The following is a 25,331-nucleotide window of genomic DNA, read 5'->3' on the forward strand; positions in this document are numbered from 1 at the left end:
AACTGTTGTGTATATTCAGAGCAGCTTAATTAAGTCATTTGGATAGACTGCGTTCTGTAGGGGTTCTCTATTCTGTTCTTTGTGGTTTCATTATGTAATTTTGTGAATAAATTTTTGTTTTAAAATCTAGTTGTCAACCTAGCTAACTTACTCTGGGTAATGTTCATTGTACGCTTACTGAAACAAATTGCAAAGTTATGGTCTGGGGCTGCCTGCTTAAGAATGTTTTGAGTGGTCTGGCCCAATCCACAACAGACTGGGGGATCTTTACGGGATTTTAAACAGCGAGTGGTAGGTGTTAGTGCCTTTATTTAGGATATTGGTTTGGTTGGGTAGACAAAGCTTGGGATAGGAACGGCTCTTTCAGTCACCAATCGTTTTCTGGATGTGAATGCGGTGACTTTGAAAGTTTTGCCAAAAGTGAATAAGACCAAGCTGCAAGAATTAACAGAGAAGCTGGAATTGGAACTGCCTACTTCTGTGAGGAAAGCAGAGATAATTGCAGCAGTAGTTCAGCATTTAAACTTGCTGGAGAAACCATCAGAATCTATAGAGATGGCAAGAATCAAATTGCAAATGAAGCAACTTGAATTAGAGGCAAAAGACAAGGAAGGGGCAGCAGAAATGAAACCGTTTGAGTTATCATTAAAAGTAGAACAGAGGGAAAAACAAGAGAGCAGAGAGGGAAAAACAAGAGAGCAGAGAAAGAAAAAGAGAGAGCTTTTGAACTTCAAAAACTGACACTTAAAAAGGAAAGTCAGCTTAAAAGGCTGGAGATAAAGGCTGAGGTTAGGCTCAGTGAGGAAGTAGAGCAGAGAGTTAAAACAGCAAGGTTGGCAGCTGAAGGGGGTGATGGTTATGAGCTGGAAGTAAAACTCGGTTTGGCTTCCAAAATCAATTTCAGTCCATGAGGGATAGAAACTGGGGCAAAGAGAATTCTTCACTTGGAAAGGGAAAGGTAGATCTCAGTGAAGATCATAAGGATAACTTACCACAGGGTAAAAAAGAAAACTTTTGAGGGGGACAAAGAAGTTAAAAAGCTCTGGTGTTTGCATTGAAATAAAGCAAGCCATACAAAATCACAGTGTTGGTGGGCTAGGAGAAAGCCAGATGTAGGAAAACTGGATAAGCCTGGAAGGATAGTTGGACTATTAACAAAATGTACAACAGAAGTTAGACAGCTGCCTCAGAGTGTACAAGATGATCAGAGGTTGGTTGAGGAGGAACTGCCAGATCTACTTAAAAATATACCTGCAAGGGTAAAGTTTATTCACATAGGCCAGGAGTAGTAGGTAAGGAGGTTACAGTATTAAGGGAAAAAGGATCCTCTCAGTCTGTGATGCTGAAGGATGAGGAGATACGTACTCCTGAGGGACTATTGCCAGAAAAGGTACTGGTAACAGGAATTCATGATGAGAAAAGTGCTCCATTATGTAAAGTGAAGCTAGAGTCCAGAGAAGAGTGGAGAATTTGTGTTTCAGGAATCCAATTTGTCCTTACAAATAATATACCTGAGTCACCATTAGATGTGCTGCCTACTCTGGTTGAAAAGCCAGTGGAGACGCAGGCAACTGAAGATATGGAGAATGTTTATCCAGGAATTTTTCCTGATTGTGTGATCACAAGGTAACAGGGGCACAAGTTGAAGCAGGAGAGATCAAAAGTCACAGATAAGGAAGCTGACATAGCATTTTCTGAGACCACCTTTGATCAGATAAGAGGAACAGAGAGGGAGCAAATAGGTAAACATGCCAGTATCTTTAGATCTGCTAGGCTGATTAAATTACAAGAGAAAGGTGAGGAGTCGAAACAGTTATATCAAAAGGCATTTACAGAGAAAGAAAATTAATGCATTCCTGTGTGTTATTACTCAACAAATGATGTCTTAAAGAGGAAATGGAGACCATCATACATTCAAGCAGAGAGAAATAGGTAGAGATTCATCAAATTGTTTTGCTAATAGGGTATAGAAAGGACGTGCTGCAAGGGGTGCATGAGCTACCACTTGGAGTTCATTTAGGGGTGAGGAAAACACAGGCTAAAATACAAAGACATTTTTACTGGCCTGAACTACGCAAGGATGTTATTGAGTTTTGCCCGGAATGTCATACATGTCAGCTAATCAGAAAACCTCCACCTTTAATACCTATTCCAGCATTTGAGGAACCTTTCACAAGAGTCTTGATTGCATAGGTCCCCTACCTCAAACAAAAAGTGGGAATAGATATTTATTAACAATAATGGATATGTCAACTAGATTTTCAGAGGCAATCCTACTATGCAACATCACAACTAAAAGTGTTTTATCAGATACTTAATTTTTTTTATCAGATATGGACTATCAATAGAGATGCAGTCAGATCAAGGATCAAACTTCACATCCAAGCTATTCAAGGAGGTTATGGATAACTTAGGAATAAAGCAATTCAAATGTACTGCCTACCATCCGGAATCACAGGGAGTGCTAGAATGATGGCATCAAACACTAAAGACCATGTTAAGAGCTTATGGTCAGAATTATCCAGATGATTGGGGTAAGCGAGTTCTGTTTGTACTTTTTGTGGTCAAAGATGCACCAGATGAATTGACCATATTCAGTCCATTTGAATTAATTTTTGGCATGAAGAAAGAGGACCATTAAAATTTATTCAGGAGAAATTAGTAAGTCAGAATTCAGAGGCCACCCATTTGGAATATGTGTCAAATTTTAGGGAGCGACTAAATAGAGCTGAAAATATGGCTATATAAAGTTTAAAAGTAATACAATGAAACAGGAAGCAGATAAGAAATTTAAAATTTGCAATTTTGCAATTGGGGATAAGGTATTGGTGAGCCTTTAAAAGCAAGGTTCAGTGGACTGTATCGAAGTGAGAAGAAATTGAGTGAGGAGAACTACTTGATAAGGACTCCAGACAGGAAGAAATCTCAGTGTGTCATGTGAATGTGCTCAAAAGGTATTTTGATATGGAAGGAAAGCAAGAGGAGAATGTGTTCATTATTGCAGCACAGAAGGAAGGAACAAGTTCAGAAGATTCTGAATTGGACATTCCTCAAATTAAATTGGACAATGAGGAAGCTGTCAAAAATTGGGATAAATTATTGAGTTACCTTCCACAAGAAAATTGAAATGATCTGAGGCCTCAGGCAACTGTCTGTGTGGAGTTTGCACATTCTCCCCATGTCTGAATGGGTTTCCCCCGAGTGCTCCGGTTTCCTACTTCAGACCAAAGATGTGTTGGTTAGGTGAATTGGCCATGCTAAATTGCCCGTAGTGTTAGGTGAAGGGGTAAATGTAAGAGAATGGGTCTGGGTGGGTTGCCCTTCAGAGTGTCAGTGTGGACTTCGGCCGATGGGCCTGTTTCCATACTAAGTAATCTAATCATCTAATCAAAAGAGTTATTACTATCACACGGGAAGATATGCAAAAATAAACTGGGAATTACTAATCTAATTGTACATGATGTAGATATAGGAGATGCTGTTCCAATTAAGCAGCACCCTATCAGCCTAACGCTCCTAAAGTTGGCACAATTTCAGAAGAGGATAGAGCGCATGCTTCAAGATGGCATAATCGAAGTGAGTTACAGTGACTGGAGCTCACCTATAGTCATGGTGCCAAAGCCAGATGGTACCCAACGGGTATGTGTGGACTATTACAAAGTTAACGTCGTTACAAAGACTGATGCACGTCCAATTCCATGGTTGGAGGACTGTATCGAAAAAAATGGGTCAAGCAACTTACATTTCGAAGTTGGACTTGCTCAGAGGCTACTGGCAAATATCTCTGTCAGAGAGAGCAAGAGCAGTTTCAGCTTTCGTAATGCCAAATAGACTTTATCAATTCAACGTCATGCCATTTAGTATGAAAAATGCTCCAGCCACATTTCAGAGACTGACTAATGAGATCATTGCTGGATTACCCAACTGTGTGGTATATATTGATGACCTGGTGATTTTTAGTCACCCATGGAAGGAACCTTTACAACATTTGTCGGACTCGATCGAATGACTCCGGAAGGCAGACTTGGTGATAAAGCTGGCTAAAAGTGAATTTACCAAAGCCCAAGTCACCTTCCTGGGCCATGTTATTGGACACTGAGAAATGGCTCCGCGAGATGCAAAAATGAAAGTAATTGGGAAATTTCTCACACTGTCGACGATGAAATCAGTACTACGGTTCCAGGGATTGAGTGGATTTTACCAAAAGTTTGTGCCAAACTTTAGCAGTGTGGTTGCTCCACTCACTGAATTGTTAAAAAAGGGCAAGATATTTCAGTGGACAGCGGACTGTCAAAAGGCATTTGACAGCCTAAAAAACTGTCTTAACCACTGCCCCAGTATTAGGCACACTGCATTATACAAAGCCTTTCAAGGTGGCTATTGATACCAGTGATGTGGGTGTCAGTGCAGTGCTCCTGCAGGAGGATACCAAAGGCTTAGAAAGACCCATCAGGTATTTTACCAGGAAGTTGAACATTCATGAACAGAAATATTCAACGGTGGAGAAAGAGACTTTTTAAGCATGGTGTTGGCATTACAACATTTCAGTGTTTATATTACCAGCAATACATCTGAGACAGTCGTACACACTGATCATAACCTATTGACATTTGTGGAAAAATTTTAAGGACAAAAATGCCACATTGTTTAGATGAACCTTGTTGTTGCAGCCATTCAATTTGATAATTGTGCAAGGGGCAGGTCGAGAAAACATGATTGCCGATGTGTTATCGAGACTTGAATGAGATACGGAGGTGTTCGGTGCTGGGTGTATTCGGCCTGAATTTGCATGTGGCTGAGCATATTTTTTGGTTGGTATAGTGTATATGTGTGTTCAGACTATTAACTGGGTTTTGAAGGGTTAAAAATTAAGCCATCTTTTGGTATTGATGGTTCATTTTTTTAAGGGGGGGGGGAGGTGTCACAAAGCTAGTCCCTTTTTTTTCTCTAAAAGCTGTTCCTTGGCTCAGGGATGCTCTGTCCTTGATTTTTTTCAGAGGGGCAATAAACCAGGGCAAGCTCCTATGAGTTTGGTTTGGTACATAGATGAAGAGGAATTTGAAAGGCCTTTTGTTTATATGTAAACAGATGAGAGTTCACGCCAAAGTGGTCATGTTTTAGAAGTGACCTGTATGATGAAAGAGGAATGGTCACCTCTCTAGCTGAGCAGTTTGGTTCTGTCTTGTAGTGGTGAGGAGTTCAACAGGGAGCTGTATGGAAACTCTCTTTCTCTCTTTCTCTCTGCCCTTAAACTTCAACCTGTGTTCCATTTATACTGGTTGTTAAAGGGACTTTGCTGTTTGGGACTGTTGTGTATATTTGGAACATCATACTTGAGTCTAGTTTGGATAGACTGAGTTTTGTAGGTGTTTGTTATTCTGTTCTTTGTGGTTTCATTGTGTAATTTTGTGAGTACATTTTTGTCTGTTTTAAAATCTAGTAGTCAACCTAGCTAACTTACTCCAGGTAATGTTCACTGTACACTTACCGAAACAAATTACAATGTTATGGTCTGGGGCTGCCTGCTTAAGAATGTTTTGAGTGGCCTGGCATGGTCCATAACATATATCCAATTCTGTTTTTTTTTCCCCATGCATAAACTTGAAATAACACAAGATTAAAGCTCATTATATTTGTCTGGCTTTGCAGTAAAAATTACATTGAAACTAACAATACTCAATGTAGCTTTAATCTAATAACTTTGAGCACCTGTACATGCACAACTAAAAATCAGAAATTTAGAAGTAGTTTTGGCCAAAAGATGCTCCTCCACAACATGAACTGCTATGGTCCTTACACTGAAATTAGTATTTTAGCATGAATTTAGGGTTTCCCCTCTCAACTAGTTTTGCACTTAAAGAAAATGCAAGTTAAGACACATGCATTAAGAATGCCATGGGTAACACAATGGCTGAGTGGTTAGCACTGTTGCCTTCCAACACCAAGGATTTGGGTTCAATTCCAGCTTCGGATGACTGTGTGGAGTTTGCACATTCTCCCTTGTCTGCATGGGTTTTCTCTGGGTGCTCCGGTTTCCTCCCACAGGCCAAAGATGTGCAGGTTATGTGGATTGGCCATGCTAAATTTCCCATAGTATCCACTGATATGTAGGTTCAATAGATTAGCCATAGAAGATGCAGGGTTACGGGATAGTGTGGGTCTAGTTGGGATGATCGTCAGAGGGGCAGTATGGACCTGATGCTTCCAAACTGTACAGACTCTATGAATAATTTCACAATGTATTAAGTGACAATGATGAGCAACATATCTAGCAATGAGAACTTCATTTGTTAAGATGAAGCTCCATTCTTTCAGAAGAGCAATTGTTTTGTACCTTGTTTCTCTAATGTTCTTCAACTGAGTCTGTAGATCCTGATATTGACTTTTCTTCCTGTTCAGTTATTTAAATTTAATTTATACTTCTTGATTTTTACTTTCTGGTTTACAGTTTGCAGTTTGTGAGAATCCTTAAATCTGATTGGTTAAAGAGATTAGTTTCTGCTTATCATGCTCAGAGACACCACAGAATCATTGCAAAGGATCCCACATAGGATCAGTTGGTAAATGAATGAAGTTCTTCATTTACAAGTCTATAAAGATTCACTAACAATTTGTATGAGAGGTGAATGCTGAAAGATATTCTTTCACTGCTAGGATCAAAATCTAGACTGTTGTATTTTTATAAATAGTGTGTACTTGTGGAATTTACTAAATAACAAAGTAAAACACTGCAATAAAAACAGAAATAGCTGGGAAAACTCAGCAGGTCTGGCAGCATCTGTGGAGACAAAACAGAGTTAATACTGTAAAAGACTGCATTTTCCAATTGTAATGAATGTAACAAGGTCAGCCAGGTGGACGTCATAGAATATGAGTTCCCTGCTTGGACCCGGTTAACAGCCACAATGAGGGAGCTCTGGCTGACAGATATAAACAGGAGTGTTAAAGGTTCTGTTCACTCAGAAAGCTGTGTCTGAGGAAGCCAGACCAGTGTTAAGTATAAATGACTTGCTGATGGGATACTGGCCTCTAAAGAGTTATTTCACCAATCATGTTTAAACATTTCCTTAAATGGCTTGATCCTACTTGCAACAAAATACCAACAAACTTGTAACATCAGTGGTGTGAATATATTTCTATCCATAACACAGGATTTAACCTTTCCTAAAATGTTTTGCTGCAGCCACCCAAACACTGACTTAGTAGACTACAGACAGAGGAAAACCTTACTCAAAGAATTTTGTTTGTAGGACACTTGGTAATGAATATAAATTTGATGAGGTAATAACTTTTAAAAGGCTTCTGTCTGTTAATCAGGGGAAGTTGTGACGGTGATGGACTAATTGTTCTCATCAGCAAAGGGAGAGATATAAGTCAATACACTTCCTTTTATGCACAAGAATTGAAACACATCAAATGGCTTTATTTGTGCCTGAAGTATACAATCCAGTAAAAACCCAAATTGTCAACGCATGAGAAGAAGATACTAATTAATGCACCTCATTCCCTCATAACTGGATGAGGATGAGCATGAAGTGAATGAGCATCAAGAATATTGATGTTGGGACAGCCCATAGCCAATGGTGGCAAACAAATGCTCGCCATGAATTTTTTTGTTGGCATAAAAATGGCAGAGGAGGAAGTGAGGACTACAGATGCTGGAAATCAGAGTTGAGACTGTGATGCTGGAAAAGCACAGCGGGTCAGCGGGACTTATGCCTGAAGTGTCAATTCTCCTGCTGCTTGGATGCTGCCTGACCTGCTGTGCTTTTCCAGCACCACACTCACGATTAAAAGTAACAGCAAAAGTTTTAGTTGCAGTAACATAAATAACTTTAGTTCAGCATTAGAATGAGATCTTAAGTTAGAACAGTGATGGCTTTGAGAATAAGATAAACCAAGGTAACAGATAAAACAAAGAATCTTACAAATTAAAGTGCAGGAAGTATTGTACCAAACTCATAGTGGCAGATATCTGTAAGAGACAGTCTGATATGAGATGTTTGGGAACAGACAGCCACAAGTTTGTAGTTTATCAAGAATTAGAAGAATGATAAGAACAGAAATGCTTTTAGGAAATTGAATATGGAGAAATTTTTAAAAATGCAATCCACACCTAAAGTTAAGACATTTCATTGAATTCCTTTAAACCAAAGGCTATAGATTGGGGGGAGCTCCTATCCATTGGCAATAGGGATTGAATGACAAATGGGAAGCAGATATACAAGGGCGCCAGCTTGATTTTGAGAAAATAAACAATGGCAGGTTCAGAACCTGAATAAGCAAACCTAGGTTCTGAGAATTCAAATTAATTCATCCAAGGATCAAAGACTGAGATAAACCTTAGGGATTCAGACAAGATTCTTGAGCTGGGAAAATGGTTGTGTTTCAGTCTTATAATGGAATTTGAATAGATGTTGTTTTATTAAGTAAAATAGTTAGTGTAGAAATATTTAGAGTAGAGATATAAATCTTATCTTAGAAGCAAGCAATCTCCTGTTTAAAGCACATTTTGACACAAAATATGCATGGAAGAAGCTATAAATGCAATTACAAGATAGGGGGCAGTGTTTGATATTCTAAGGTCAGGTGAGAAAGAATCTGCTCACAACTTCTTAGCTAAAGAATTTTAACATTAGGTTTAACTGTATAACTTTATACATAGCTAACATTATATTAAAACTGACATTATGAATTTTATAGCAATTAGTAGGAATTAACGTATTTTTGTATCTCTTGTAATAACTGCAAGGATTGGAATGTATATTAATGAGATGCATTGTAAGAACTCAGGGCCAAGTGATAAAAATGTAAGGTAAACATCATGAGGTCACGGGCGAACCTGGGGTTGTCCATAGGAGTGTCCATCATTGATCAGGTATTTACAGGATTGAATGTGTATATTTGGGAGATGGAACAATGACATTGATGTTGCATGTAATTTATTGTATCTTGAAGGATACAAAAAACCTGGGAGTTTATTGGGAGAGTTAGAGTGTCCTGAAGACCTCACCTTTGCTCTGAACTGTAATTAAGAGGGCAGCTGGGCCCCATGTGAAAACCAGTTTAGGAGTCGTCTCTGGTGTCTCCCACACATGTGGAAAAGGAGCTCTGAATAAAGATCCATTTTTGTTACTGAACATGGGACTCAGACTCTTTGAAATCTCACTCCAACAATTGAACACAGCACAATCTATGTAAGACATAACCAAATATTTATAAATTCTACAATTTTTTATGTGCTAGTTCATACTTACCCAAGTGTTCAATTGTCTCTGATAGATTAGGCAACTTCAGCACAACTGATGAATCTGCAGTTGCCCAGTTTCTTCCTCTAACAGTTCTTAAATAATCCAGTGACATTTACAAATTTCAAATGTAAGGTGCAATTCCACAAACTAGACAGCTTAGATTAGCAAATTTCTCTTTCCTGTTCCTTTTAATAATACATATGGAAGAAAATCAGAAATTTGAGATGTTAAATTGCATTTTTTTCATTTATGTTGAAAAGTTAAATTTTATTGAGTTTGGGGTTATTTATTGTCACGTATATCTGAAAAGATGCAGTGAAAAGTGGTTTGTCCTCATTGGATTTTTAGCTTCCTTTGTTGCTATATTATTTTATCCTCACGCTTAACTGTTCAAATTAAAACAAAGTATTCATTAAATGAGTCTGCTGTTTCCATACTGTCTAATTTATGGAACTCCCCACCTGATAGCTGTTGGGGAGTATCTTCTCTAGTTGGACTGCACTAGTTCAAGATGAAAGCTCGTTACCATCTTCTCACATTCACCTAGGGATAGGCAATAAATGATAGTGCCACCCATATCCCAAGAATGGAAATAAAAGCCATGCCTGCAATTGTGTACATAAATAACTCAGGTAAACGTATAGACTAATGTGCAGTTTTATGAATCCCATCAAAAAAGAAAATTGAAGTCATAGAGGGCATGTAATGTAGATTCTCTCAGCAGAAAAGTGAAATTGTAATCATGAAGAAAATCTTGAGGTACTGGGACTGTTTCCAATGGAGCACTTAAAGCTAAGATGACATTTAATTGTGTTTAATTTAATTTAAAAGTGTTGAGAATTTTGCAGAATGAGTAGGGAAATAATATTTCCTCTACTCTAAATGCCCACACCAAAAGATCATCCACTTAAAGTTATCACTGAGAGTTTGGAGAGAGGTTAGTGTAAATTTCTGAACTTAGTTATGGGTTGAAGAATAATTTAAGGCAGAGGCATTACATCTCGTAGTTGAAAATAGGATAAATATTTGAAACTGAAAGATATACAATTATAGAGGAGAATGCAAGGCAGAGGCATTAATTTTGGATTGGTGTAACTAAAAATCTCTGCAGCCAAAATTGATGTTCCCAAAAATTGGAGCTTTTTAAGTAAATAAATAAGTTTAAAATTCAGGGAATGGATTATGAATTAGATGTTGCTGGATCAAAGCGCATAATACATATATTAAGTAGCTAGGCAAGCAGAAAGATTAGTTTTTTGTGTGACATGTAATTTTCTCTTTGGCACTGAGTGTCAGCAGAGAAAAATTACCATGCAAGGTGATGTGGGGGACAAATCCATAAGATCCATTGGACCAAAGTCTATAAAATTTAATGACAAACTTTAATATCTAAATAAACAGCAGCTGACTTAAAATCTGCAGCACCCAGTAACTCTCAGTGTCATGCCCATTCGACCAGTTTTTGTTGACATTAACTCTTAACATATGAAAGAGAGTAACTGTAGTTAGGTAACTAAATCTAATGTGGCATTTACAATTGAAAAGTTTTTTTTTGCTGCCCCACTGATAGATATAACAGCATTTGAATAATACATTAAATTATTACTGTAAGGCATGAGTACCTGAAGAGGCAATTGAAGACATATTACAGAGATGTGCACAAAGATCTAAAAAGAGAATGATGCTAGACAACTTGTATATGAAAGTGTGAATCTCAAAACAAGCAACTGAGGATCGCAGCTCAAGGTCACAAGGCATGGAGAAATGAGTGGAGGACATGTCTTTCTCTAAGTTACTGCACTTGGCTTTACAGTCCAATGTAGAAGGTTTCAATTTGTTTTAAATTATAAATTGTTTTACTCACAATTTAGTAAATGATAGATAATTATTTCATCCAAACTATAATGTGGATTCGCCACTTCGTAGAATGTGCTTTCAAATATTTTCTATTTCAATCACTGATTGCACCTGGGACATAGGTGATTTATAATCATTAGATGAAAAAAAAAGATAAGGTACTTTATTTTGGCCAGAAGTAAATCCATGGGTTACTGTGACTGAATAAATCAACAGGTGAGGTTTCAGAGTTTGTGCCATTGCTTTGAGGGGGATTGCATTCTGCAATTCTGGCAGCTTCCAGTTAGACCCACTGTTTGTGGTAGCAAAGTTTCCCAGACTTTGTCTTGTGTTTTGGAGATGGTCTTCCACTATTATGGCATCAGCTGGAAGATGAATATTTTATCAGGGTCTTATCAGTATTTTTGAAGTGGTTATGTTGAAATTCAATTGAGTTTATCAAGTTAAATGCTTGCAATCTTTATTTTCCAGTCTGTAGCTGGAAGGAACAACATGATATGCAACTTTTTATTTATTGAATCACTGCTGTTTACTGTTTCTAAGGTACCAGTCAGCCATATTTTAACTGAATGTTGAAATAAGCTTGAGAAAATTAATCTCCAACTTCTGTTCAGGAGCACAGAAAGAAGCTTTATATTTCAGGCCAATGATGCCACGTTTTCTGTAACTGGAGAAAGACACTGCCATTGAAGAACACATGAAGAGTGTCGGAGAATTCAGGAATGAATTACAAGACGACTGTTTTAATATTTCTGTCCAGGCTAAAGAATTTGGATAGACCAGGATTCTTTTCCTTGGAGCAAAGGAGGTTGATAGAGTCATTATTGAAATATTTGAAATAATAAGGGGTATAAAATAGGGTAAATAGGAAAAAACCTTTCCCCATGGTAGAGGTATCAATAACCTTAGGGTATAGATTTAAAGTAAGGACAGGAAGTATAGAGGGGATGTTAGGAAAAGATTTTTCACCCAGAATGTAGGAATCTAGAACTCTGCCTGAAAGGCTGTTAGAGGCAGGAACCCTCATGACATTTAAGAAGTCAAGGCACACAAGGCCAAGTGGTACAAAATGGGATTTGAATATGTATGTGGTTGTTTTTGACCTGCGTAGACTGATGGGCCAAAGCACCTTTTTTCTGTGCTGAAGACCTCTGTGACTCTATGCATTTGCTGCCTTTCCAAGTGAACCTTCTTCATTTTGGTCAGTCACAAAACAGGAACCCCCGTGCAATATGGAGATGTACAATTTCACCAGGAATATTCTGAGGACATTCCGAAAGTATTCCACTGTCCTTCTGGCATGTGACTGAGTTCTGAGCTGGGAGAATGGAATCAGGAATCCAAAAGACGGGTACTATGCAGTGCAGTTGGTGTTGATTGATTAGTATCTTAATACTGGGCACCTTGGTTTGGGGAGATGATACTATAGTTTTGATTTGGAGATGCCGGTGTTGGACTGGGGTGAGTAAAGTTAAAAAATCACACCAACACTAAGTTATAGTCCAACAGGCTTATTTGGAAGCACTAGGTGGTTGTGCTAATGAAGGAGCAGCACTCCGAAAGCTAGTGCTTTCAAATAAACCTGTTGGACTATAATCTGCTGTTATGTGATTTTTAATGCTATAGTTTTGGACTGTCTTGCCACTAGATTTAGAGGTTTTGGTGAAGGCACCACTGGTAAAATCATGAGGGGCATGGATAGTGTAAATAGACCAAGGTCTTTTCTCTGGGCTGGGAGAGTCCAGAACCAGAGGGAAAGGTTTACGGTGAAAGGGGAAAGATTTAAAAGGCAACTTTTTCATGCAGAGGGTCGTGCCTGTATAGAATGAGCTGTCAGAGGAAGTGGTGAAGCTGGTATAATTACAACATTTAAAGGCATCTGGGTGGGTGTATGAGTAGAAAGGGTTTAGAGGGATATGGGCCAAGTGCTGGCAAATGGGACTAGATTAATTTAGGATATCTGATTAGCATAGACAAGTTGGACTGAAAGGTCTGTTTCCATGGTGTACATCTCTATGACTCTATTGTACTTCTACAGTGGTACCTGCTGTAGGTTGACAACAGAAGAGAAGCCAGTTCTGGCAAGTATACGAGACAGTAATCATACACCAAACAGGGTGGAGAAGGAGAACAAAAACATTGACACATCAGGTAAAATTTCTTGCATCAGGCAATACCCACATTAGTAAGCAACAGTGTTAACACACAAATAAAACTAGCAAGATAAACGTTAAATTGTTGTTTGATAGAATGGCATTTGAAGTTCAAGAAATATATTTTTAAAACAAGTGGTTTTAATCTTCACTCAAGTTTAAAGAATATCTCTACTGAGAATTAATTCATTTCAGTTTATGAAATCAAGGGATACATTTTTATCACTTAAATAAATAATCAGCAGTGTCTATATGAGAACATTTTAGGTAAGATCAAGCAGGAATGAACATGGAAAAACTTGAATTAATGAAATGAAAATCAAGCAAATTCAATAACTAGTTCGAGTCTTCCTGATCCAATTCTCCCCTCTCTGATCCACCTACTTGTGTTTAACATCAAGGCAGTAAAGGCATCTCATGTGTTCAGTTTTGATACCATCTTATAATGCAGCCATAATCTAAGTACTGATTAAAAATCTAATGAAAAATTTAAATCCTAAGCTTACAAAGTGCAAAAATGCTTCACTCAGTTTGTATGAGCAATACTTGTTTTTGTGGTTTTATGATAGTCAACACAATGTTAAATGTTTAATACTTCAGTCATGTACTTTAAACATTTTGCCTTCTTTAACCACCCCAACGAAAATCTCTCAATTTGTTTAAAGCTGACATTTCCTGTTTTTGTTTTCAAAATTTTAATATAAATATGACTGAGTGACTTTCGCAGCCTGGTTTTCTGCACTATATTACTTAAAGGCACTTATTTCAAATTCCACTTGTCATTACATTTGTATTTTCTTGGATCAAAGAGGATCCAAGTTGACCCAAATTGTTTCAGCGACAAACATTCCATAATGCTCATGGAAAAAAAGAAAGTACATTTTCATAGTGCCTTCCATTCAGTGTGCCCTAAGATCAGCTACTGTTGTTTAGTTGGCAAATATGCACTTCATTAGAGCACAGAAACAACAGCAAGAGACCATGTTGTTTTTTTTTCAACCCAGTACAGTCATGGCTCATCTTCTGTAGCAACTCCACTTCCCCACCAGCTGCCCAAAATGTGATCCCGTGTCAGCATTGTGCCTTACATATTTTTCATGTTCCAATGTAGCAGTTTCTCTCAGCTTTATTCTCAGCATCTGCAGCAGCAATCCATGCATACTGTCTGCCCAAAACACCAATCTTGCTATAATTTGAGTTCCTCAGATGGTGTCCTAGGCCAAGTCACCTTCAGCTGCTTTATCCATAACCTTCCCTCTATCATAAGGTCAGAAGTTGGGATAATTGCTGAAGAGTGCACAATGCTCAGCATTGTTCATGATTCTTCAGATACTGAAGCAGTCCATGTCCGAATGCAGCAAGACCAGGCTTGGGTTGACAAATTCAAGCCCCTCAAATGCTAACTTTTCTAATAAGGGAGAATGTAATTGTCATCCTTTGACGTTTAATGGCATTACCATCACTGAATTTCCCACTATCATCATCCTGGGAGTTACCATTGACCATAAACTGAACTGGACCAGCTATACAGTGTGGGTAGAAGAGTACGTTGGATGCTAGGAATCCTGCAGTGAGGAACTAACTTCCTGACTTCCAAAGCCTGTTCACCCTATACAAGACACAATCAGGAGTGTGATGGAATAATCTTCATTTGCCTGGATGACCGCAGCTCCAACTATATTTGAGAAGTTTGACACTATCCAGGACAAAGCAGCCTGCATGGTTGGCACAATATCATAACCATTCATTCCCTGCACTGCTGATACTGTATAGCAGCATTGTGTACCACCTACAAGATGCATTGCAAACATTCACTAAGACTGCTTAGACAGCACTTTCCAAACCTACAACAATTACCAACTGGAGGGATGTGGATGGTAGATACATAGGAACACCACCACCTGTAAGATCCCCTCCAAGCCACTCACCATTCTGATTTGGAAGTATGTCACCTACCTTCAGTGTTGCTGGGTCAACTCTCTGACACTCTGTCCCTAAGGCATTATGCACCTACCTAACCTGAATGGACTGCGGCCGTTCAAGTAGACAGGTCACTTGCAGCTTCTCAAAAGTATTTAGGGATAGGCCAATAAATGTCAGCCAAGCCAGCAACGCCCACATCATATGAATGAACTTAGAAAACAATCAAATACGGCTATATTACCACAAATGACAGTTAGGGAAATGGCTGGGGTCATTGGTGTTCGTTGAGTGATAAATGCTGGCAGGACACTAAGAGAACAGTTTTGGGATCTTTTGCCTCTACCTTTTTTAACCAGATGTTTAATGTTATGACTTAAGATATGTTCTAAAAGATGGCTTTCCTCAATCTTGTATTAAAGTGTCAGCCAGGATTATGCACTTGTGTCTGGATTGGGTCTTTTGGATAAAGCAGAGTAATGAGATATGTCTGTACTATTGTGTTCAGGCTGTCTGTATAATATCCAGATCCCACTCTAATTAGAAACTAAACTGTGCTGCTGATGTTATTCTGCATTTTAATTTTCATTTTAAATGTTTCTCAACTGTTCTTATAGCTTTTAACACAATGAACAACGATCATTGTTCTGACAAGTCAGCTGAGTTTCAGTCTCATATTTGGTTGTAAGGAATTATGCATTAATAAAGTTAATTTTTTTTGTACTTACAACACCTAGCTCTGTGTAACCAGATGTATACAATTGCTCTCACACTAATTTATGTAGGTTCTTTTGAATGTTGAGAAGTAACAGTTGGATCTTAATATGAATAGACCTGAATTATTATTACCAAAAATGTAAAGATCATAATTTTCCACTTTCTCTATTTATTTAAAGGAACAGAGTTCCTTCTCAATATCTAGCCCCATTTTAAGTCAATTTCATCTGACAAACGTTTTAATGCTGAATTGTGAATTTTTAAAATTGACATCTAAAAATAGTTCTGATTGTGGAAAAATTGCAATCAATTTTCATATTCTAAAAAGATACATGATGTAATTTTTAAAAACTTTTTTCCATTTTTCTTGATTCAGAAATATACTTATTACTACACCCAATAAAAGTCTGGTTACAGCAAAATGTCTAGGTAACCCTGACCTATCGCATTTAATGAAATTTGCCTGCAGTCACGAATCAGTGCAATTTTAAACGATTGTTTAATATGGTAGTATTTCAAATCTTGAAGCACCATACATATAAACAACCACCCACAGACTGTTTGCAGCCCACTGTAGACTGAAGTTCAAAATGTTATTGAGCAATAGAGAAATCTCCCTTGTTTATAACAACAGTTCAAACGCATTACAAATGTAAGCAGTCTTAATTTAACTCTTGCCCAATGGAATAGAAACAAATGTCTTGCATTACTAATACATGATTGGTAGAAATGTAAACTAAAACTCTCAAATCTGAAGTTAACCTATGCTGAGATTCTATCTAAAGTCTGAATTCCAAGTGCTAAATTACAATCTATAATTCAAAATTACTTGACTGTTACTCATGTAGCTCAGTCGTACCCTGGGTGCACATTTTGACTTCACTTCTACTAAGGAGTATAACCTGTAGCAAATAAGGAGTTAAAAAATAAAATTCCAAAATGATTTATGCTGCAGATACAGTTCTAGCACCAAAGAGATTAGCCAAGGTTATTCTATTCAGCATGTGTGTTTTTCACATGTGAAATACCATTGAAGTTAGTATTCACTGCTGTACTTCAGGTTTGATGACTTATGGAAGAAGCTCCCAACTTAATGATTTCGGTAAGATAACTCTTCTTTTCTCTGGGTGTGTTTAGGGTTAAATGACTAAGGCTTTTTATGCTGGGCAAATGTACTTTTCCCAATTTGTCTACTGTGTTAAGATCCCGAATTATTGGGTAGGGTGCAGCTTGCATTAATCATCAGGATAAAATGCCTGCTGTATCTTTTCTGAAACAAGGAGCATTTTCACACTAAGTTTGTTGCAAAGTTTGCATTCTCAAGTACAAGTATGTAAAATTGTGACTCAGTGTAATACACTAGGGCAATTTGAAACTTTTACCAGCTGATCATCATCATCATGAAGAAATGATCAAGAACTGTACCTTGAATTTATTTTAATGCTTCAGCTGAATAGATTTTGAAAGAGATATGTTTAGATTTTTTTAAAAGAAAGCAACATCTGAAGAAACAAGGTGCATCTTGAACCAGGAGAACCAGGTTTTTATTTCTGAACGGTTAGCACAAGAAACAATTGACAGAAGATATGGTGTTTGGAGGACAGGTGCTGGAGAAGGGTTGTAGCCATGTAGGGATTTAATCATAATGATGAGATAACTTTGATATAGATGAAAGGTGGCACATACACAATAAGCCAAATGATCTCCTCTTGCTATAATTTTTATGACATTTTAAATATTAAAGCAGGTATTTGCAGGCAATTGTTGCTGCAGAAAAATCTTGAAAGATCACCTGATTAATCCTATGATATAAAACAATATGAATTACTATGCAAACATTTTCCCTATGCAAACAGGGACGCTGTACGATTTTTAAACAAATGTTTCAACCTGTTCAGCTGCATTCAAATATTTGTACCTGTGAACCCTCAGTTCCTTTTGCTCAAAATGTTCGGTGACACTAATACCAAGATATCACTGTCCTGGGTGACTATCGCGATCGAGATTGGGCGGGTCTGGTGGCCTCTTCCCTAGTTCTGGGGGAAGAGAACAGACCTCCACTGCACAACATATATACCAAGATCTGCAGGTCCTTATCCTCCAAGTGATGCACCAATTTCCCCTTCTCTGGGACAAACGTTACAAACCAATGCAGGGCAGCTCTAGACTGCCAACACTTAACCTGGATTCACAGCAGCCTTAGTTTTGATGCCAAGGTTTCCAGGATATCCCAGCAGTGGTGAGTATTTTTAGTTATGGCAAGTGGGAAAAGCAGACTAGCATTGAACACGGGGGGGGAAGGGGGGGTGCTACAGGAACGTGATACATTGTTAAAGAAAACAGGTTTGAGATGATAATGGAAGAAAACTCATTAGCCTCACAAAGAGAAACTCTCTGTGAAACTCAATAAAAATATGCTGCCAATTTCTGGTAAAGTTCACCCCTTGTTGTCTATTGCTAAATAGAGACACATGATGTTGAAACGATTCATCAGAACATTTTGTAAAGACTATCTTTTTGTCATTTTACTTTCAAATCATAGACTGAAGTGAGAAAGAACTATTTTAAAACCAGTGTTTCAAAAATAGCTGCATGTTTTGAAAAGCATATAACCTGACCCACATGACAAGTATCATGTAAATTATTGTTTGAAGAAGCAATAATTGACACAGTTGCAGACAAATTACAGCCAAGACATTTTGTGTACAGATGTGTCTGGATGGCAAAACAAATTCTTTGGTCTATGGACTAGTGACCAGTTATCAATGACAAAAGCCTTTTGTGAGATTGGTTTTCAGCTAACTGAACAGCTTGGGGCTGGAAACAAATAGCACAAGATATTTTGATCTTCACCAGCACAGGAGCTGTCTCTCTATTCTCTGCAGTCAAAACCTGTTTTAAACATGAAGAGAATAAGTAAACTTTCTTTTAACAGTTGTTGTCAGCTGTGACTTTTACTGGTAAATCAGAGATCTTTTATGAGTCAACCAACATCTTGTGTCTCTTCACACCAGTGGAAGCATCTGGATAAAGATAACTGAAAAGCAATGTTCAGACCAGTAGAAGAATCACAAGGATCTTCTCAGCACCTGTGAACAGGAACCATTGAATTACCTTCCAATTTTTTCTTCACATGATGTGATTTTTCCTGTCTGTCTGTATATGTGTAAGGGGGTGTTGAAAGAGCATTATTGTTTTAATTTGTAGTGTAATAAGCCAATGGTTTATAATTATTTGCATGTAGCTACAGTCAAATTATTTATAATAAATAGTAACTCTTATTAAGTACAGAAATTTGATCAGTGCTTTCAATCAACCTAGATCAGAAAACCAGGTAAATTTGGCAATATTATATACTTACTTCAAAATGATTAACTTTTATGATGACTTTGGGAATAGCAGACCTTGATTTCCAGCATGCTATCCCAGTGGGTCATGACAATTTATAGTAACACAAATTCAAAGGGAAAATCAGCATTTATACTGTGGTTGTCCAGTGGACTCTGGTTGATAAAGGTTTTGCTGTGGAGAATGCACCCATTAATGCTGATTGACAATTGACAGTTAGGTTTTGTTATTTTTTTTACCAGGGTGGTTGACCCTGATTGACCTAAGAAATAAACCAGTGAATGATTGTCAACTATTTTGTTCAACTGGACCAGGCACCATTCATCCTGCAAAGAACAGGATGCTTTGTTTTAATATATGTAGTTTACAGTACTTGGAAGTATGTCATGTCTCATGTCCCTGCTTTATGTCGGGGGTGGATTTCTTCTAAGGGTGGCTGGCAGGTCACGAGGACTACATTCTCCAAGCATTGCTGATAACTCCAATACACAAAATCCTGATTGTATCTATTCTCAGCCTCAATGCACCCATTTTTCTGCTGTGCTATTAAGGACCAAACCAGGGCTCCTCAAGATAGTATTCTCTGCTTGGACAGTTCTGGGGTTACCTTGCAGTAGAGAGTAAGCTGCATAGTCTTTGCATGCTGTTCCAGAGCCAACTGGAGCAGGCAAAAAGAGGGTGTGATTGATGATGAGGTGCAGCAAAAGTGGTATCATTGTACCAAGGAAGAAGGTGAGGAAGAAGAACAGAATACCACCTTCACCATCACAGAGTACAGGAATGTTGGATGCAACAAGCCAAACTGGATTTCTTTGACACCCACCTCCAATGTAACTAGGGTGAAGTCACCATTCACACACCATAAATGTATAGAGACTGGAAAAGCAGCAATTCCCATTTTATTGCCAAATACAAATGTAGATTTCTGAGTTGTTCTTTTTTTTTGGCAAAGTTAGAGTGATGCTGAAAAAGCACAATAAGTCCAGCAGCATCCGAGGAGCAGGAAAATCAGGCAAAAGCCCTTCATCAGGGATGACCGATAAAGGGCTTTTGCCCAAATGTCGATTGTCCTGCTCCTTGGATGCTGCCTGACCTGCTGTGCTTTTCCAGCAACACTCTAACCTTGACTCTAATCTCCAGCATCTGCAGTACCCACCTTCACTTTTCTTTTTTTCTTTTGTGCAATTAAAGTTTATGTTCCAAACATTATTGCAAGGTTTCATATCTTTCGCTCCCCCATTCAAACATGACAACATTTTATGCTGTAATGAATGCTCGGGAGGAAGTAACACTCCTTTAGACAGGACTCTAACAACAATGTTGTGGAATCTTGTAGAATTACAACATTTAAAAGAATTTGGATGGGTACATGAATAGGAAAGGTTTAGAGGGATATAGGTCAAATGCTGGCAAGTAGGACTAGATTAATTTAGGATATCTGGTTGGCATAGATAAGTTGGACCGAATAGTCTGTTTCCTTGCTGTACATATCTATGACATTATGGTTCTGTGACTCTGTGCAGCAGGAAGGAAGGGGAGCTTCTCTGGCTTCATTCCCTCAGGTGTCACCCTTCAGACCATTTCCTTTTCCCTTTCCCTCTTGTTGGGGGTTGTCCCAAGGTGGAGGGACTTAGTGGATCCTGTGGCCTTTGAGTTTTGGGTGAATAACCCCAAGGGCATTTACATACCAGACCCAGTGTGGTACAGATGACATTGTTGGACATCACCAACCTTTTGATCAAATGTCCTGAGTGTCCAGAAAACCTGTCTGCTGTGCCTGTGACTGCTTGTGCATTTGCACAAAGTTAATAATTGCCAACATCAGGAGGTCCTCTCCTGTCTGAGGCTAAGCAAGTGCCATCTTCTGACTGCCTTTTGAGCGCAAGTGACCTGGGGTGTTTCTTCCTCAGCCTGCTGCATAGACAAGTCAGTGATGTGCTCAGCAGAATGTGTTCCGGAGTCTAATACATCTAACGCACCAACTAGGGTGTCAGTAGTTGAGTTGGTGGAGAGTGCAGGTGACAGTCTTTCTTGTTCCTCTGTGGGATCTATGGCTTCTTCCTTTAGAGATGGAGGAGAGATTAGTGGCCAGAGGAGCTGGCCTCTTCTAGCAAGATGTTCCTTCAAAGACACTTGTAATTGCAGAAGAAAGAGAGGGGATGAGCTACACTTTAAGGGTAGTAGTTTGAGAATATTAAGAATATGTTCACAATGGATGAACAGTGAAGCACATCACAAGGAACCTTACTTAATTGCTGGTTGTGGAGGTCTCAGCTTCAACACATGAGCAGTTTCTATTCTCTCCTACCAATGTAAAGAATCATCCCTCATATGTGGTCAGTGGACCAGTGCCTGCCATCTCACCACACGTCTTGACATTGTTTGGACTGTTGTGGACCATTTTGTTTCCTGAATGAGACAAGCACGGGTATTGAGTGAAATGAAAGTAGCTGGTGTAGATTTTGGTAGTGGTGCAGGGTGGGGGAAAAGTGGTGAGGTGTTCCCAGTAATGGAGTAGGAGGCAAAACTGGCAGCACAGATTGGTAATTTGGGGGAAATAGGGTGTTTATGGGAAGATGTGGAAATAAAGCAATGACAGTGGTAGACCATAAGCTTTGGAGGTAGATGGAGAAGGAGTTAGAATGAGCATGAAATAGCAAAGGGATTTACCTTTCTAGAGCACAGAATATCATTGATCACCTTCTGGCACTGCTGGGTGTTTCTCCAGACTGTGGAAATGGGCCTGACCCACATGGCAACTTCATATACGACTGGCAGGTTCTGGTGCTATGGCTTGTGGTGGCAGTTCTAAGGAAAGAGAACAGCCCTCCTCACCATCACCTTGCCTTCCAGGACCTTCTTATCTCTGTTTCTGTACCAGGGTGCTAATCTCTGTCATCTCAATCAGATACTCACACACAGGAATGTGAAGGGCAATTCGTGACTTCTAGCTTTTGAAGTGGTATGCAGCTTTACTTTAAATATGGCACAGGCTCATCAATGCTTGAAGGTCCTGGAACCAGGGAGCATTTCTGCTGCTGTTTCATGCAACCCAGCATGAGAACAGTGGCATGATTTATGCTTAAGGTGAGCACACATAGAGAAACCCTCCAAGAGAGAAGGTGACAAACTTTGGAAAATTTAACCCAGTGCAACCAGTTACATAATTCATAAGCTAAGTGCTTTAATTTTGGTCATTGTTGAATATGCTAAGTATTGACTCACAGACTTTTGTTTTTCAGACACATTCTTTAACATATCGATCAGGAGTCTCGGCTCAGACAAATATATGTACACAGGCTGTGGAACCCAGTCCTCCTTGTCCATGATGAATATTACTGCAAGCTCAATTATACATATCACAAACTATACAGTGTTTACAACAAACAATTACACAATAGAAGATTTTCACCACCAGCTTCCCGCCAAGAAAATTTTACTCGGCCTGGTCTTAGCCTTTTTATCTTTACTCACTGTCATTATGAATGTTTTGGTGTTATATGCAGTAAAAAGTGAGAGAAAATTGCACACTGTTGCAAACATGTACATAGTTAGTCTATCTGCCGCAGATCTCATCGTTGGCTTGGTAGTCATGCCCCTTAATATTGTATACCTATTAGAAAATGAATGGAAACTAGGAAGAGTGATTTGCCAGTTTTGGCTTTCTGTGGATTATATGGCTAGCACAGCTTCAATTTTTAGTCTTTTTATCCTATGTGTGGATCGTTACCGCTCAGTTCAGCAACCCTTGCGATATCTGAAGGATCGAACCAAAACCAAAGCAGCAGCAATGATTGCAGGAGCCTGGCTTCTTTCACTGACTTGGATCATCCCCATCTTAGCATGGCACGTCTTTGCAAATGGAGGTATCAGGACTGTTCCAAACAATACATGTGACACTGAATTTCGTTATGTTACCTGGTTCAAAATTCTTACTGCAGTTCTGAACTTTTATGGCCCATTTTTACTGATGTTGTGGTATTATTCAAAAATCTACACGGTTGTAAAAAAACACTGCCAGCAACAAGATCTTATAGGGGGTGATATCTTCTCAACCATAGAGAGAAAAAAGTTCAAAGAGAATATGAAACTATCCTGGCACAAACATGAAATACATCTGAACCAGCAAGGTGAAAACTCACAAGAAGGCACAGATGCAGGAATCATAGATTCAAGCAAACTTTCACAGTGTCGGTTTAACTGTTCTGACTTAAAACAAATCAAAACGCTTGATACTGAAAATAACCAAGACATTGGTGACTTTTCAATTTCAGCAGCAGCGCAACAAATTCCAACAAGACTTTACCATACGTCACTGAGAGACAATAAATCACAAAATCAGAACATGGAACTGAACTACAGATCAAATTATACTGTGAACTCGAGGGAAAATTTAACCCTGGATAATCCTGCTGCAACAGCTAAACTAAAGTGCTTTCCTGTATGTGGTCGCTTCAGACAAAAAAGCAGTAAGACTCAACAAACAAGTGTGATGACAAAAGAAGGTAACAAGATTGTAGATGATTCAGATATCTCTGATTCACAAACATTCAATACGATGCTGCTCCAGATTGCTTCCCTGTCTTGTCCACATCCAGAATCAACATCTTGGGATAATGAATCAGAAGAAACTATAAGAACTGATGGTACTAATCAATTGAAACTACCATGGCAAAAGTTTTTCTCACGGTCTGTGCAGTACATGCAACAGATTCTCATTGTAAAAGAAAAAAAAGCTGTCAAACAGTTGGGTTTTATAATGACAGGGTTCATGGTGTGCTGGATCCCCTACTTTGTGATCTTTACAGTCATGGCTTTCTGTGATAATTGTGTCAATCACAATATACATATGTTCACAATATGGTTGGGTTACATTAATTCAACGCTGAACCCATTCATCTACCCTCTGTGTAACAAGAGCTTTAAGAGAACTTTCAAAACCATTCTTCATATTCAAACTTAATTAGTAGCTTGTAGATCATTAGATGTAATCTAAACATTGCTTTGGAAGAAAACCTGCCATTTTTGTAACCATGAAAACCTACAACATTGAAAAATGTCAGTTCACTTTATAAACATCATATTGATGTAGAAATTCCAAAAATAAAGTAGTTTTATTGGTTAGAAATACATGAAAATAATGTAACCTTTTCAACAATTCATCAATGGAGGTGAAACAAGTACCTTTTAAAACTATACAGTGTGAGAAACGTACTCAGGGTGCCATTTGGTTAAACTTCAAAATTATTTCATATTGTGAGTGTAACCGTAAAATATAAATATTACTGACAGGGATTTTCAGTATCAATGTGAAGGATTGGTAAATATTCACTAAATAAAAATGTTTTCTCTATATCACAGAGTTGGAGAAGGTCTGTAAACCACGACAAGATGAATACAAAAATCATAGTTTCACCATTGTTAAAGAATTGTGTTCTGTGCACTCTATAGCATTTATAAAGTAATCCATAAACATAGGCTACAAACCTGTTTGTAGTTAAGTTCTAAAAAGTGCTGAAAAATAAGTGCATTTTATTTTCTTATTTTAGTTGTCTTTAACTGAAGTGGAGCTTTTATTAAAATCTTGCTACTTATTAAATGTATAGCTTTCAATTTTTTTTTCTTTTTACCAATAATAAAGACCTTTCTTTGGAACATAAAGTTTAGAAATTGGTAAAAAAAAATACTTTGTTTCAATGAACATGACCCATTTTAATTGATCTCAAATCAACTCCTCACTGCATTCCCTCAATTGATAATTCTCAAAAAAACAAATTTCAGTCTCACTCAAATCCATTGGGTAATCTGCCTTGTAATTGTTCTATATTTCTGCTGATTTCTCAAATTTCATAATTTATATTAAATATTTAAATGCATACCACCAAGACTTTGAACCCTTACTCAATGTGCATATTGGTTTTGGATTGCTTTTCTCACCAGTATAACTAGGTTTAGCAACCTTTTCCCATAAATTAGACTTCTAATACTGAGTGTTGTCAGCACATTCAGTATTCATTAAAATAATGGAAAACTACTGAGGAGATGTGCTTCTGACAGACAAAGTTCCTCTCTGCATTGTCACTGC

General features: G+C 38.2%; 1 protein-coding gene across 1 annotated transcript; it reads left to right on the top strand.

Moving 5' to 3' along the window:
- The first annotated feature begins 22,574 nt into the window (after positions 1–22,574).
- On the top strand, positions 22,575–24,209 carry hrh1 (histamine receptor H1). Its single transcript, XM_060835844.1, has one exon. It carries the CDS (start codon positions 22,575–22,577, stop codon positions 24,207–24,209), a length of 1,635 nt encoding a protein of 544 aa, XP_060691827.1.
- Positions 24,210–25,331: the final 1,122 nt, after the last annotated feature.

Source organism: Hemiscyllium ocellatum, chromosome 14 (assembly GCF_020745735.1).
Source record: "Hemiscyllium ocellatum isolate sHemOce1 chromosome 14, sHemOce1.pat.X.cur, whole genome shotgun sequence".
Taxonomy (NCBI): domain Eukaryota; kingdom Metazoa; phylum Chordata; class Chondrichthyes; order Orectolobiformes; family Hemiscylliidae; genus Hemiscyllium; species Hemiscyllium ocellatum.